The sequence below is a fragment of the Engystomops pustulosus genome, chromosome 5 (genome assembly GCF_040894005.1).
Source record: "Engystomops pustulosus chromosome 5, aEngPut4.maternal, whole genome shotgun sequence".
NCBI lineage: Eukaryota > Metazoa > Chordata > Amphibia > Anura > Leptodactylidae > Engystomops > Engystomops pustulosus.
In genome coordinates, this window is record NC_092415.1 from 197,824,899 (window position 1) to 197,840,511 (window position 15,613).

Genomic DNA, 15,613 nt, shown 5'->3' on the forward strand with positions numbered 1-15,613 from the left:
ACAGGACAATACCTACCACTGCCAGCAGAGAGTACAGAGCACAGCAGTGTGAGAACGTTTAAAATCCTGAAATATAAATCCATTTGTCACAGTCCTGCTGCTACTAACAACATATGCTAAGGTATTATTACACTACTCTCAGGGGACAATACATAGCACTGGCTGCAGTCTGTATGGACACACCTGCTGACAGGTTCCTTTTACCTAGAAGAAACCGTATTCAAATAGGTTTTGTTTCAATCGCAGCCTGAGAGCGAAGTGTCCACCACAGCAGATGACTATAGCTCTGAGGTAAGTGCGGGGCTGCATGCACATCTCTCATCTCGGGTGCATTGGGGCGATTTGGCGCCCATTACTGAATGTGAGATCTGTGTTTTGTGTCGTCCCGCTGCGTCTCTTACTCGTCATTCACATTCGCATCGATTTGGTGTCATAATTTACTTTATTTTTGTAATATATTTGACTCTTAAAATCTGACTTTATTTCCGGTAAAATCTGACTCGTCTCTGCTCATTGTCACGTGATTGTGGAGATTTTTTTTTTTTGTTTAGGTAAACGGTGAGACTTCATACCTGACCTGAGGCAGCTGCTAGTTTAGTGGGGTAAAACCTAGTGATGGGTTCCCTTAAAACGGGCAAGGCCATTGTCAATGTAATACAGGGGTGACCAGGGTATTGTCCTTAAGGGAAATCTCCCATCACAATCCATTATGATAAACCAGGGACATTACTCATAGATCCAGGCACCGGGACTGTGGTATCTTCTTATATATGTTATCCATGGCCTCCTTCCTTCTAAAATCAACTTTTAGAATTATGCTCTCGGGGATGTTACCAGAGCCCCTCCATGCAATAGCTTCACAGACTGTTACTCTGTTCAGGAGCACTTCCCCCTCCCACTGTGTGACATTACACCAGGCAAAGGGGGAGACAGTGTAACAGCCTGTGAAGCTGCAGCACGGAGGGGCTCTGGTAACACTAAGGCTCATTTACATAATTATAAAAGTTGATTTTAGAAGGAAGGAGGGCATGGAAAACAAATATAAGAAGATACCACAGTCCCGGTGCCTGGATCTATGAGTAATGTCCCTGGTTTATCAGGATGGATATTGATTACTTGGATTAAATATTAATTTTAGCTATAACTATCATCCCTCTGAGACAGAATGTGAGGTCGGGCCATGTGTTTCCCCAGACTTTGTGTATCTCACTAGATTCACAGATTATTTTGTTCTTCCCTGCAGAGAAGCAAAATAACAATCACTAGGGCAGCAATCAACGTGTCCTCACAAAGTGGAGTAAAGCAGCGGGCAATTTATTGCTGCAAACCTCTGAGAGTTAGCTCAAAGCAAGCAGAGGTCCTGAAAATTCATATAAAATGTGTCTAGTTTTGACCATGCAGTACTGCAGCCAGTGTTAGGTGTTGGTCATAGGGATCCGTGTAATCAGACCTTTTTATATGTTAGTAGCAGCAGGACTGTGAAATATGGATTCATATTCCTGAAAGCTTCTCCATGGCATGTCCTCACACTGCTGTGCTCACAGATCTTTTCATTAAGCTGTCTCACACCCCCCCCCCCTTCCCTCTGATGTTACTGACTGTTTCACTATTCAGCCAGAAGTCTATTACTTCTACTACTTATATACTCGTATACCCTATATACCGTATACACCGTATATACCGGTAGCTTTTACTTAGAGTAGGAGACAAGGACTTGGGAAGCGGCTCGATGCTGAGAGCTTGTAGCACAGCAGTGTGAGGACATTACACCAGTGCACTTTATAACAGTACAATAGTAGTAATCCTAATAGTAGACAGACTGGGAATGCTCTAGGAGGATTACATTTTTAATGGCCATACAGGTGGATGGAGACTGACTGGAGTAAATATTTACAGCTGCCAGAGGGGGGAGAAGACCTATTGGTTAATTTACTAGGTAAAATATTTACAACTGCCATAGGGGAAGGTGTATTGACTAATGATCTTGGGGTGTAATTTATGTACAAAATGAGGAGGAGACTGATTAGAGAACTGAAGGGATATTGTAGTTACACCTGCCAGAGGGAGAAGAAGACTGACTATTTAAAGGCAACCTGTCACCAGGATTTACCCTACTAAACTACGAGTCCCCTCAGGCAGCGGATGAAATGTCCTTTCTAGAATTCCCTCTTTAGTGTGCAATCTATTATTATAAATCGAAATTTATTAAAAAAAAAAATCTCCTCCAAAATCAGGTAAATATGACTCTTCTGACCTAAATTTCACATGAGATGAGTCAAGTTTAGAGGCTGCATGGGTAGTGTCACTCCAGAAGCCCTGATAAGCATCTCATCTTTCAGATCACATCGGGCTTATGGCTTTGTAAACTACAGAACCAGAGACACTGGCAGACATAGGTGGAAATTTGAGCCGCGATAAAGATCCAGTTCCTGCCTATTTCTAGGACTACCTGTATGCCCAGTTCTGTAGATCAAAGAACCACAAGACCGAAAGATGAGATTCTCACCTTTAAAATGATACCAGCAGCATGTTTCTAGGTGCTACAGAACCAAAGATAGAGGCTTCTGAATGGAAACTTCCCCAGATGGAGAAGGAGACTGACTAGAGATAATATCACATACATTGTTTTCGGCCGTACCCCTGACCAACAGAGAATTCTGTTTCCGTAATTTTTTGCATGTGATTTTATTGCACTCGTAGACTCCCGGATATTATTTGTGTCACAGGTAGTCGATGACCTCTTTCCGTTCCCAGCCAATGACACGGCACATATACTATGGGTACAGTATATCCTCCTCTCTGTTCTGGTGTATCATTAACCTCGCTAACACCAAGCCAGCACCTACGTGGTTAATAGAGCCGTCCAATAACCTCCTTCCTGTATTAATCCCTTATTTTCGCTCTTTTGTCTCTACTTTTTGATATCTGTTGTATAATAATCAAACAACATCAGAAAACTAAGGAGAAAACCAAAAAAAAAATTAATAATAATTTTGAAAATCCTGTCGTGTTTCACACCTATAGAATTTGGCGGAAATGTGTCAGCGCTCTCGAGACGCAAATTACCTCGACAACAAAAGAGGTTGCCGTGGTAATAAGCTTCCTCGGAGCTTCCTGATATTTTAATAGGGGGCGGCCTCCGGAGGTGCCGCGTGTATGTTTGTAATAACCGAGGCTGGATTTATACAGGAGGAAGAATTCGGGGTCCGAGAGACTTTCTCCGAACGTGGGACGCAGAGTTCGCAGGCGCGGCTGGAGGTGATGGAGGACGAGCTGGCGGGGAAGCAGCAGGAGATCGAGGAACTGAACCGGGAGCTGGAGGAGATGCGGGCGGCGTACGGCACCGAGGGGCTGCAGCAGGTACCTGGAGAGTGTTCTTACATTTTGAAAGTTTGGAAAAAATTAAGGAATCAAAAGTTTTTATTAACTTGACCCCTCTGTAACACAGTCTAACTTTTTCGGACTGTATTATTGAAGATCCATCCTTAAAAGGAAATCTTCCATCAGAATCCATCCTGATAAACCAGGGACATTGCTCATAGATCCAGGCACCGGGACTGTGGTATCTTCTTATATTTGTTATCCATGGCCTCCTCCCTTCTAATATCAATATTTAAATTATGCTAATGAGCCAGAAGTTCTCTGGGTGGCTTTCACAGTGCTTTAGTCTGTTAAACCTTTTTCCTTCCCTCTGTTCCCTCTTCCCCCCCAGAGTGTTTAGCACACAATAGCTAAATAGTGGAGTTTTCCTTCACAGTGTAACAGCCTGTGAAGCTACAGTATGGAGGGGCTCTTGTTACACCCACAGAGCCATTCTTGCTCATTTAGAGAATTGTAACAGCTGATTTCAGAAGGCAGGAGGCCATGATAACAAATATAAGAAGATACCACAGTCCCGGTGCCTGGATCTATGAGTAATGTCCCTGGTTTATCAGGATGGACTGTGATGGTAGATTTCCTTTAAAGGGAACCTACCACTAGACACCCTTTTTGAGCCTCTTTATTGTCCCCACAGACCATACATATCCCCAAACAGTTTTTATAAAACTTCTGACATTAGTGGTTAAAACAATAAGTTATATCAAAGTTTACCTGGCTCCCTGCAAGCTTGTGTCCTGTGTCCCTGGGAAGTGCTCAGCACGGAGCGGAGTTCCCCTCCCTCCTTTATGCCTTTATGAGGCGTAACTGGGAGGAGGGAGTTTTTTTTTTTTTTTTTTTAAACTCACAGCATTTTGCTAAGGAGGGAGGGGAAATCTGCTCCGTGCTGAACACTCCCCAGGGACACACGACACAAGCCACGCCCACCTCGATTAACTACAGACAACCTTGGATACCTGGTAAAATTATATAGTTGAATATATGGGAATCTGAGGGGAACTATTTTTAGCTAAAAGACGGGTGTCAGTTAGTTACTAGGGCTCTATGGGACCTGTCACTGGCTGTATTTGTGAAACATATGGTGATAGGTTCCCTTTAAACCCAAGTGGTTCAGGGTTTTCTCCCGGGTCCTTTGAAGGGTGACGAGTCCTGGTTCCGGTCACTTTGGGATGTGTATCTGCATTATAGATGGTATATTTCCTACCCCCTGAATCTCGTACACCCCCCATGTGCCTATCCCCGCTCCTCTTATGAGTCTTGTGTATTGAATATTATTATTACTTCTTTATTCTGATGAGAGCAGTTGCCGAATATTAGCAGGGATGATGTTCTGGTTCTGCGGTGCTTTATTGTACCCTATGGGGCGGCTTTACTTAGGGGTGTTTTTTTAGTTATATGTGGAGCCGATTTATTTTTTTAATTAAAGTCATTTTAAGTGCAGCCGACACTTGTACATTGTATGAAGATCTTGTCCCTTTTTAAAGGAAAAGCGCATCTTAAAGGGGTTTAAATGCTGAAGGTAATTCTCATGAATCTCAATAACACATTGGCAAAGGTTAATCCACCCCCAAAAAATTACTGAAATGGAAGTTTTATAGATTTGGATGATCATCCCTGAGATCACACCGTAGATCTGTAGGACCAGTCATACTTAGTTGTCCCTTAGGAACTCATTATCCAGGAGAGCGGATCCTCGGGGGTCCCTGGAGACACGTGTGTGCATGGTGTGTTACATAGGAAGTAGCAGCTGATCACAGATTGTAGATTACAATCTGTCTTCAGTTCCGTAGTACCTAGTACATGGTTTTGGTGTTATTTTAAGTATAATAACCTCAACTTTCAAATGGCATCAGGCTTGTGGTTCTGTAAGCTACAGAATTGGAGATGCAGGGTTTCATGCCCTTCCTGTGGCACTCCAGACCTTGGTGCGGTGCTGCTGATAAGTCTTTGGGGTCCAGTTTGTGGTCTGTATTAATCTTGGGATCTCAATTAAAATTTTGCAGTTCCCTGCCCTTCTTTTTGGGGCTGTAGGGATTGGATTGATTCATGGGTGAGGGCTAGGTCCAGAAAAATTGTCTAAAGAAAATTTCTCCTCAAAATTCCTCATGATAAACCAGGGACACTTACTCATCGATCCAGGCACCTGTGGTAATCTGCTTATGTTGGTTTTCCATGGCCTCTTTTCATCTAAAACCGACTTTTAAAATTATGCTAATGATCCAGAAAGGCTCTGGGGGCTCACCCTTCCCCGGTTCCATCAGCACCCCCTACTCCCTCTGCCTGATTTAATCTTATACAGTCAGAGGGGGCGAAGTGCTCTTGGACAGTGTAACAGCCTGTGAAGCTACAGGGGCTCTGATAACATCCCCTGAGTTCTAGTAGCTCATTAGCATAATTAAAAGTTTGTTTTAGAAGGACCAGAAGACCCCCTTTAAAAAACATATACCGTAAACTAGTAGGGGCTGCACAGAATTGCCGGTGATCCTGGCTGCCTTGATATATTTGCAGGTCACTGCCTCATCTGATGAGAATTGTAGAATTTATAGCTAAGACATTTCCAAACTTTTTATTAACTTTTATTAATTGATTCTATATCTTATTATCCATAATTTGCTTTCCCGTGAGAAGTTGCACATCAGAAAGACAGTGTGCCGGCTAACGTCTCACATGGCAGCCAGCTTCATGGTGAGCGACGCTGTAGTAGTGGACCGTACAGTGTGTAGTTAGTTGGTTTCAGTGTGGCCATCGTGACTTATTAGAGAATTTTGTTGTCATTTATGTTGTTTTTTCTCTTTGTGGTTTTTAATGGCAACTTGTCATTGTCAGGGGTGAACCTAAATCACAAGCTATAGAATGGCACCCCCTCTGCCCCATCCAGGGGTAATATATCAAATACAGCTAGTGGCAGGTTACTATAGAGCCCTAGTCACGATCTGACACACTTCTTTTAGCTAAAAATTGTTTCTCATACATCCCATAAAATCCATTATAAATGTGCTTAGTATCTAGGGATCTATAAAGCAAGTCAGGGGTAGGCCTAATGTCATGTGACCATGGTGACATCATTACAGATCCTTTAGCCTCTTAACATTAGCAAACTGTAACCCATGCACATATCTGACCACATAAAAAAAAAATCAGAGCATGTCTGCATGGACTTCTACGCCTATCCATGCAGGCCGCTGTGATTTCATGTGATATGATATGATTTCATGAGATAAATGCTTGCTTTACAGTTGGCTAATGTTAGAAGGCTAAAGGACCTGCGATGATGTCACCCTGGTTTTATGACATTACTGCTGCATGAAGAGAAAGCATGGGAAGTAGTTACTGGATTCAGCCTGAGGAGGCCATGCCCACCTCGACCCGCTATAGATATCCTTGGCTACCATGTAAAATTATGTAAAATTATTAAGTTTGATATATGGAGATCTGATGGGAACAATTTTTAGCTAAAAGAAGGGTGTCAGTTAGTGAATAGGGCTCTATGGGAACCTGCCACTAGCTGTATTTGTGAATAATGTGGTGCAGGTTCCCTTTAAGTGTCAGGTTCTGCTTTATAGCAGGTGATAATTGCAAGCCTGGTGCTGCCCCCCATCTTTCTGCAGATGCTGCTGCCTGAGGTGAGTGGCTCAACTCTCCTCATGGCTGCCTCTTCCCTGTTCATCGTAGACTACTAACTTACAGCAGCCGTGTTGTTAGTAATTGTGTCCACTAGGGTAGAGGGGAAGCTACAAAGACACCACCTCCTGGTTCTGAGTGGCTGAGAGGAATCATATGATGCATCATGTGACCAGCAGCAGTGAAAATAATCATGTGACAGGCTAGATCACATGATCAGAGCTGAGAGGGCCCATGCCTTGCTCTGTAAACATTTAAAGGGCTTGTTTATATGATTGTTATGGGTCCTTAGGCTTATTAAGTATATTTTTAATTCTTGTATTTTTACAGCTTCAGGAGTTTGAGACGGCCATAAAGCAGCGGGACGGGATAATCACCCAGCTCACCGCCAACCTGCAGCAAGCCCGCAAGGAGAAGGACGACATCATGAGAGAATTCCTGGAGCTCACAGAGCAAAGTCAGAAGCTGAAGATCCAGTTCCAGCATGTGAGACGTGTTTTATATCCGTAATAATACAGGGGAATGATTCATCGCTAACTACTAATGGTAGGAGATGAGGCCACGCATGCAGACACCTGATGGGTAATACTAAGGGCTCATTCACACAGGCCGGTCCGTTGCGAGTTCATGTTCTATCCGCATCCGTTTTTTTCGCATCCGTATCTCCAGTTCACGTGAGCAAAAAAAAAAGTTTTCTAAACTTTATTCTGCCCTGCCCAGTTGGTTGCCTTGCAGCATTCTAGAAAAAAGGACCTCATACGGATGTCATCCATGTGCCATTAGTTTTTTTGGAGGGATACATTAAGTTCTATGGAGGTCCCTGGTCCGCATGTTAGAAACAAAAATAGTGCTTTCTGCTTTTCTCCTGGTCTGCACATCTGTGAAAAAAAAGACCATCTGTACAGACTCCTGGAAATTATTGGGGCTCATTTACTAAGAGTCCAAATCGCGCATTTTCGGCGGGTTTCCCGAATATTTCTGATTTGCGCCGAATTCCCCCGGGATTTTGGCGCACACGATCGGATTTTTGCGCATCGGTGTTGGCTTTCACGTGACAGAAATTAGAGGCTGTGGCCCTCAGAAAATCCAACAGATTCGGAAAAAAACGTGGAATTTAAAAAAAAAAAATTGTTGCAAGAATGGCACTCACATACACTGAGACGGAGAAGGTGAACTCCGGCGGACATCGGCGCAGCAGCGACATCTAGTATATCTGGCGCACGACCTTAGTGAATCCCGGCAGACCCCAATCAACAATCAGCATTTCGCTAAAAATCACCTTTTGTTTTTTTAATTTTGTGTCTACAGCTCTTGTGCTGACCTATGTGTCTCCGTGGTAACAGACTACAAATTAGTCCTATGTAGTCTGACCAGTGATTCACATTTTCTAGACGGTACATGCACAAAAACATGGCGATGGTTTCAGACTACAAAGTTTGTAGTCTGTTTCTGTGGTGATGCACTGGCCATGCATTGTAGCTGGAGATTTCTTTTTTTTTTGTTTTTGTTCTTTTTATTTAATCAAGACTGTTTGCAGAGTTCATTTATTAGATGCACTAGAACAATGATTAAAACATGACCACCATTGTGCACATGGCCACCCCCAGCCATACCATACACAATGCAGGGTTACATGTAGGGAAATACGCATGCGCCTCCCACTGCTCTCTTGTGCCATCCATGTAATGATCAATTCGTATTGATAATTCATATTGTACTGTATTCTGTGAATAGACGATTGCGTTAAACCACCATAATATAAAACTGCTTCCCGCCGCCGCTTTGTTTTATTCTCTATATTGACACACAAGATATGAGAGGTACAATAGCATAAAAAGCATTTGTCAGCAGGCACCATCCTGCGCCGGTGTCTCCTAGCAACTGGTGACATCAGCGCCGGACGCCCAACATTTACATCATTAATCTACAGCAATAATCTGTATAATCAGGCAAAATATATAGAAAAATAGTCTTAGTAGGAAAGTTACATTGTCACTAAAGGGGATCTCCGGGGGCAATCCCTACTAGATAACGAGCTGATCACAAAGTGTCTTCTTTCCGGAAACCCCTAACGATCATTTGAGATCGGTGGCAATTACCGTCGTGTTCAGTTTCCCTGCAGCTCCACCACCAGGAGAACTGAAGTATCACACAGAGTCCCTTCATATTGAGCTGTGTAACGTAACTGTGTGTGTGACTCTTCTACTGTACCAACGATAAGGATTCTCTATAGAATTCTCAAGATGTGTAAGATGTATGAAGTGGGATTTTCCAAACTGGAGAGGCCTCCAAAGTGATTAGTAAAGGGGCGACCTCTTGGACCCCCTTTTTGTTTAGTCACAAGTCAGAAAAAAGCCAAAGGAGACATTGAGGGAAATAATTAACACACTTTTTCAACGCTTATGCAGGCAGTCCCCGGGTTACAAGTTGAATTTGTATGTAAGTCGGAACTGTATATTTTATTATTGTAACCCCAGACAAATTTTCTTTTGGTCTATGTCACAGTTGGATTTTAGAAATGTTGGGTTGTCATAAGAACCAGGAGTAACACTAAAGCTTCATTACAGACACCACTGATAACTGTTATAGCTGATTATTGTAGCCTAGGGCTAAAGTACAGTAATTACCAACATCCAGAGGTCTGTCTGTAAGTCGGGTGTTCTTAAGTAGGGGCCGCCTGTAGACTTTTTTTTTTTTTTTTTTGCACTATTCCGACTTTAAGAGGCCGGACCACTACCCATCCATTATATGACATTCTAGTAGGACCCAGCAGGGCGAGAGGGTGGTAAGGATCCGTCAGTTGTATGGATAAATCCTTCCATGTGATTGGTACGTGCCAGGCATCAGGGGAATCCTAGGGCTAGTAGCCGTTTCTGAAAGTAGAGAGAGGATGTCATACCAGGGGTATAGTATCAAAATATATGATTGGACCAGAAGGTGAGGGTTTGGCCGTCTGATCCGAAAATATTAACGGATTGTTAGACGAACACCCCACCGGCAGAATGATGCAAATAGCCACAGCCAGAGGTTATCCCCCAGGCAAGAGATGAATGCATCTGAAGGTTGTGTTGGGGTTAGGCTTTCTGACCAAACATTTTGGTAGATTGATGCCCCTAGCAACTAGCCACAGCTATGATTAGCCAGGGGGTCACCCACAGGCAAGAGATGAGTGCACCCGATGCCCATGTTTGGGTTGGGCCACCTGACCCGAACATATTGCCGGACAGCCAATCCAGCAGAATGATGCCCCTAATAACTAGCTGTGGTATCAGGCTGCTGGATTGGCTGTTCAGCTGCCTATCTGGTAATATGTCCGGGTCAGGCGGCCAAACCCTGATCATTTGGTCCGCTCATCTTTCAACTATAATGTTGTAAAAAAAATAGCACCTCATTTCTGTAAATAAAAGTAATGCGGACACGAGGCACTAGAAACATAAAATAAACATACCGTATTTATCGGACTATAAGGAGCACTAAAAAATCCTTTGATTTTCTCAGAAATCAAAGGTGCGCCTTATAGTCCAGTGCGCCTTACACATGAACCATATTTACAGACAACAGCTGCCTTGTACTGTGCACAGGTCTGCCACCTGCTGGTCACTCATCCTTATAATCAGGTGCGCCTTATACTCCGGTGCGCCTTATATATGAACCTAGACGTTTTAGCAGGCATTTATTGATGGTGCGCCTTATAGTCCAAAAAATACTGTAGTAGAAATTTTAATTTTAAGAACATAATCTTAAAAAAATTTAGGTATAAACATGAAGCAAATGTATCTCGTATGTCTGTATCAGGAAATTATTTATTTGTACACCATGGATGACACCAATATAACTTTTACATGTTGTTCCTTTTGTGCAGCTACAAGCCGGTGAGACCTTAAGAAACAGCAGTCACTCGAGTACAGCCGCAGATCTCCTGCACTCCAAGCAACAAATTCTCACCTATCAGCAGCAGCTGGAAGAACGGGAGCAGAACCTCAAATACTGCCAGAAGGAGAATGAGGACCTACAGATACAAATTGTGTCTCTGCAGGAACAGATTCACAGTGTACAACAGGTCTGTATGAGACTGGACATCTCCATCTAACACCTAGGCCAATAAAGTAGAGGTCGGCCTCCTTCAGTAGATTTAAGAGTCTCTTTTCTGCCATGAAGGTTTAACACAAGATTTTGCCGTTGTGCCCATTTAGTCAAAAGAGTTTGTGTGTTCCTGCTCCGATATTGGGGGAGAAGGTCTGCCGAGCCTTCAATAATTAATCCTAAATTGTTGGGCGAGTTGGAGGTCCGAACTTTGTGCCTCCATTGGAGTGTCCAAAAAAAACTTCACCACCTTTTGTCAACTTCTATTGAATTTTACCGATAGGAAGGTACGAAAAATTTGCATGGATGGATATACACAGCAGAGCGCCCTCACTAAAATCCACCACATCCCCTCTCACAGCAGACAGCTCAGTCTAATACTGCTCTATCCTTCACTCATCCTTGCCCTTTTCCACCTAACATGCTCTATCCCTTCCTCATTACTGGAGCTGTGGACCTTTAAGAGGCCGGGCACCTACCCATCCATAATATGACATTCTAGTAACGATCCAGCGGGCTCTGAGGTCTATAAGAATCTGCCGGTTGTATGGATAAATCCTTCCATGAGATTGGTACGTGCCAGGAATTAGGGGAATCCTAGGGCTAGTAGAAGTTTCTGAAAGTAGAGAGAGGATGTCATACCAGGGGTATTGTATCAAAATATATGATTGGAGATGAGTGGACCAGAAGGTGAGGGTTTGGCCATCTGAACCGGAAATATTAACAAATTCCTCATCCACAACCCCTCCAGACAGACAGACAGCTCAATGTTATACTAAGTCACACCCTCGCAGCCGACAGCTCAGTGTAATACTGTTCTATCCCTCCCTCATCAACGCCCTTCTCCATCTTACAGCACACAGCTCAACCTAATACTGCTCTTTTCCACTTTCAACCACGCCCTTCCCATCTCACAGCAGACAGTTCAATATAATACTGCTCTATCCCCATCTCATCCAAATCCCCCCCTCCGATCTCACAGCAGACAGCTCAGTCTAGTACAGCTGTATCCTTCCCTCATCCATGCTCTATCCCATCGTCATCCACAACCCCTCCGATCTCACAGCAGACAGCTCACTGTTATACTAAGCCACACCCTCGCAGCCGACAGCTCAGTCTAATACTGTTCTATCCCTCCCTCATCAACGCCCTTCTCCATCTTACAGCACACAGCTCAACCTAATACTGCTCTTTTCCTCTTTCAACCACGCCCTTCCCATCTCACAGCAGACAGTTCAATATAATACTGCTCTATCCCCATCTCATCCAAATCCCCCCTCCGATCTCACAGCAGACAGCTCAGTCTAATACTGCTGTATCCTTCCCTCATCCATGCTCTATCCCTTTATCATCCACAACCCCTTTGATCTCACAGCAGACAGCTCAATGTTATACTAATTTACACCCCTCATAGCAGACAGCTCAGTCTAATACTGCTCGATCCCTGCCTCAACCACGCCTTTCCCATCCTGCAGCAGACAGCTCAATATAATACTGCTCTATCCCTTCCTCATCCAAACCCCCTCCGATCTCACAACAGACAGCTGAATGTTATACTCATCCACGCCCCCTCACAGCAGACAGCTCAGTCTAATTCTGCTCTCAACTCCTCTATCCTTGCCTTATACATGCCCTCTTCCATCTCACAGCATACAGCTCAGTCTAATTCTGCTCTCTACTGCTCTATCCTTCCCTTATGCATGCCCCCTTCCATCTCACAGCAGACAGCTCAGTCTAATAAAGCTCTCTACTGCTCTATCCTTCCCTTATACATGCCCCCTTCCATCTCACAGCAGACAGCTCAGTCTAATTCTGCTCTCAACTCCTCTATCCTTGCCTTATACATGCCCCCTTCCATCTCACAGCAGACAGCTCAGTCTAATAAAGCTCTCAACTCCTCTATCCTTGCCTTATACATGCCCTCTTCCATCTCACAGCATACAGCTCAGTCTAATTCTGCTCTCTACTGCTCTATCCTTCCCTTATACATGCCCCCTTCCATCTCACAGCAGACAGCTCAGTCTAATAAAGCTCTCTACTGCTCTATCCTTCCCTTATACATGCCCCCTTCCATCTCACAGCAGACAGCTCAGTCTAATTCTGCTCTCAACTCCTCTATCCTTGCCTTATACATGCCCTCTTCCATCTCACAGCATACAGCTCAGTCTAATTCTGCTCTCTACTGCTCTATCCTTCCCTTATACATGTCCCCTTCCATCTCACAGCAGACAGCTCAGTCTAATACAGCTCTCTACTGCTCTATCCTTCCCTTTTACATGCCCCCTTCCATCTCACAGCAGACAGCTCAGTCTAATACAGCTCTCTACTGCTCTATCCTTCCCTTATACATGCCCCCTTCCATCTCACAGCAGACAGCTCAGTCTAATACAGCTCTCTACTGCTCTATCCTTCCCTTATACATGCCCCCTTCCATCTCACACGAGACAGCTCAGTCTAATACAGCTCTCTACTGCTCTATCCTTCCCTTATACATGCCCCCTTCCATCTCACACGAGACAGCTCAGTCTAATACAGCTCTCTACTGCTCTATCCTTCCCTTATACATGCCCCCTTCCATCTCACAGGAGACAGCTCAGTCTAATACAGCTCTCTACTGCTCTATCCCTGGCTCAGCCATGCCCCATCAGAGAACCAGCACTAGCTAATGAACCACAGCCAGAAGTCTGATAGCGAGGAGCCTGCATTTGGCAGCAATGAAGATATATACATGGATGACCAGAAGATCTCAGTCCAAAAAACATGCGAGTGCACCTTATTTTAATGCAGGAACCAAGCACCAAACATGATTTATTTCTATCTTGCACAAAGTTGTACCAAGCATAATTGTTGAAAAATAAATGTAAAAAACATCATTGGGGGGAAAAAAAAGGTTGCAAAACCTGAAACGATAGCCCACCAATATTAAGGTGGACACTATGTATTTTGGTAGGTAACATTCATTCATCCAGTGACCCGAGTGCAGTTGGAATGAATGTAGCTTTGCTTCTATAGTTCTTGCACATATAGTAGGAGCCGGCTCTCGCCACAGATAGCAATGCAGTGCTTCTTTCTATTAGTTATGGTGAGTGAGTATATATATATATGCTTCGGGGGACACAAATCGTGTAAATTTGGACTTGCTTATCTATACATAAAGTAGGTCATCCAAACTAAGTGAGAATGCATTGAGAAGAATCTTCCTATAGTGTCTGCCATGTATCGTTATCAGTGTATTAAAGAGAAAATGTTAATTATTATTTTCAAAATCACTTAAAAGCTGTTGTCCGATTTTATTAACAATTTAATTACAGGGAACCTGTCACCACATTTTTTACAAATGCAGCTTGTGGCAGGTTCCCATAGAGCCCTAGTCACTAACTGTGACACCCTTCTTTTAGCTAAAAATTCAACTATATAATATAGTATTCAACTATATAATTTTACCTGGTATCCAAGGATGTCTATAGTGAGTTGAAGTGGGCGTGGCCTCTTTGGGCTAAATCCAGTAGCTCCTCCCCATGCTTTCTCTGCATGCAGCAGTAATGTCATGTGATCAGGGTGACATCAATGCAGGTCCTTTAGCCTCCTAACATTAGCAAACTGTACACCAAGCATATATCTCATGAAATCACAAAATATTATATCACATGAAATCACAGCAGCATCCATGGAGAGGAGTAGAAGTCCATGCAGGCTGCTGTGATTTTATGTAGTCTGATATGTGCATGGGATACAGTTTGCTAATGTTAAAAGGCTATAGGACCTGTGATGTCACCCTGGTCACATGACATTAGCCACACCCCAACTCTCTCTATAGATCCCTAGATACCAGTCGTGTTTTAACTTTTTTACAAATTTTATGGGGATGTGAAGGAAACAATTTTTAGCTGAAAGAATGTTGTCAGATGGTTGCTATGGCTCTATAGGAACCTGTCACAAGCTATGTTAGTTAAAAATGTGGTGACAGGTTCCCTTTAAGGTTTCCATGAATTGGCCAAAGTGATAATCGTATAATGGATACACTTTATTTTGAATGAATGACATACATCATGGGATCACCACTGCGCTGCTGATCGATTTGGTAATTTGCTTATTAAATCCAACCACTCATTCAAAAGATATGGCCCCTGGAGGTTATCTCATACTAGCCAAGGAGGTGCTACAATAAAGAGACCCACCCCTGAGGAAATAAAGGTTACCACCCCCTTGGCTAATCAAAATGATTTGAAATCAACTGCCAGGGGGTATATCTTTTGAACGGGTGGGCGGATTTAAAAAAAATAAAGACCAAATACATCAGAATAGCAGCGAGGGTGTGATTCAGAATTTACAGGTCCTCTTTAACCACACGTTTCCTTTTGGGGCGGTGGGGGGGTTAACACCTATCTGCCGGTAGTTTGTATCCCTCTTTGGTACAGAGCAGGGGCCCTGGATGGAAGTGATGCCCAGAGATATCAATACATCATTACTTTCTCAGGATACAGTATGAAGTTAATTTTTAACATAACCAATACAGAATTATCAAGATTTA

The 15,613-nt window shown here is 43.4% G+C and overlaps 1 protein-coding gene across 7 annotated transcripts in view; it reads left to right on the forward strand.

The window, feature by feature from the left end:
- Positions 1 to 15,613, forward strand: part of AKAP9 (A-kinase anchoring protein 9) — a 142,350-nt gene that overhangs the window by 15,167 nt on the left and 111,570 nt on the right. For 4 of the 7 annotated variants that reach the window (XM_072154293.1, XM_072154295.1, XM_072154294.1 and 1 more), the window contains exons 3-7: positions 247 to 291; positions 2,727 to 2,780; positions 3,190 to 3,360; positions 7,330 to 7,485; positions 10,862 to 11,059. In XM_072154293.1, coding sequence (XP_072010394.1) covers positions 247 to 291; positions 2,727 to 2,780; positions 3,190 to 3,360; positions 7,330 to 7,485; positions 10,862 to 11,059 — 624 coding nt within the window. The remainder of the gene's footprint in view (positions 1 to 246; positions 292 to 2,726; positions 2,781 to 3,189; positions 3,361 to 7,329; positions 7,486 to 10,861; positions 11,060 to 15,613) is intronic. The other 3 variants (XM_072154297.1, XM_072154296.1, XM_072154299.1) reach the window with 3 other exon arrangements.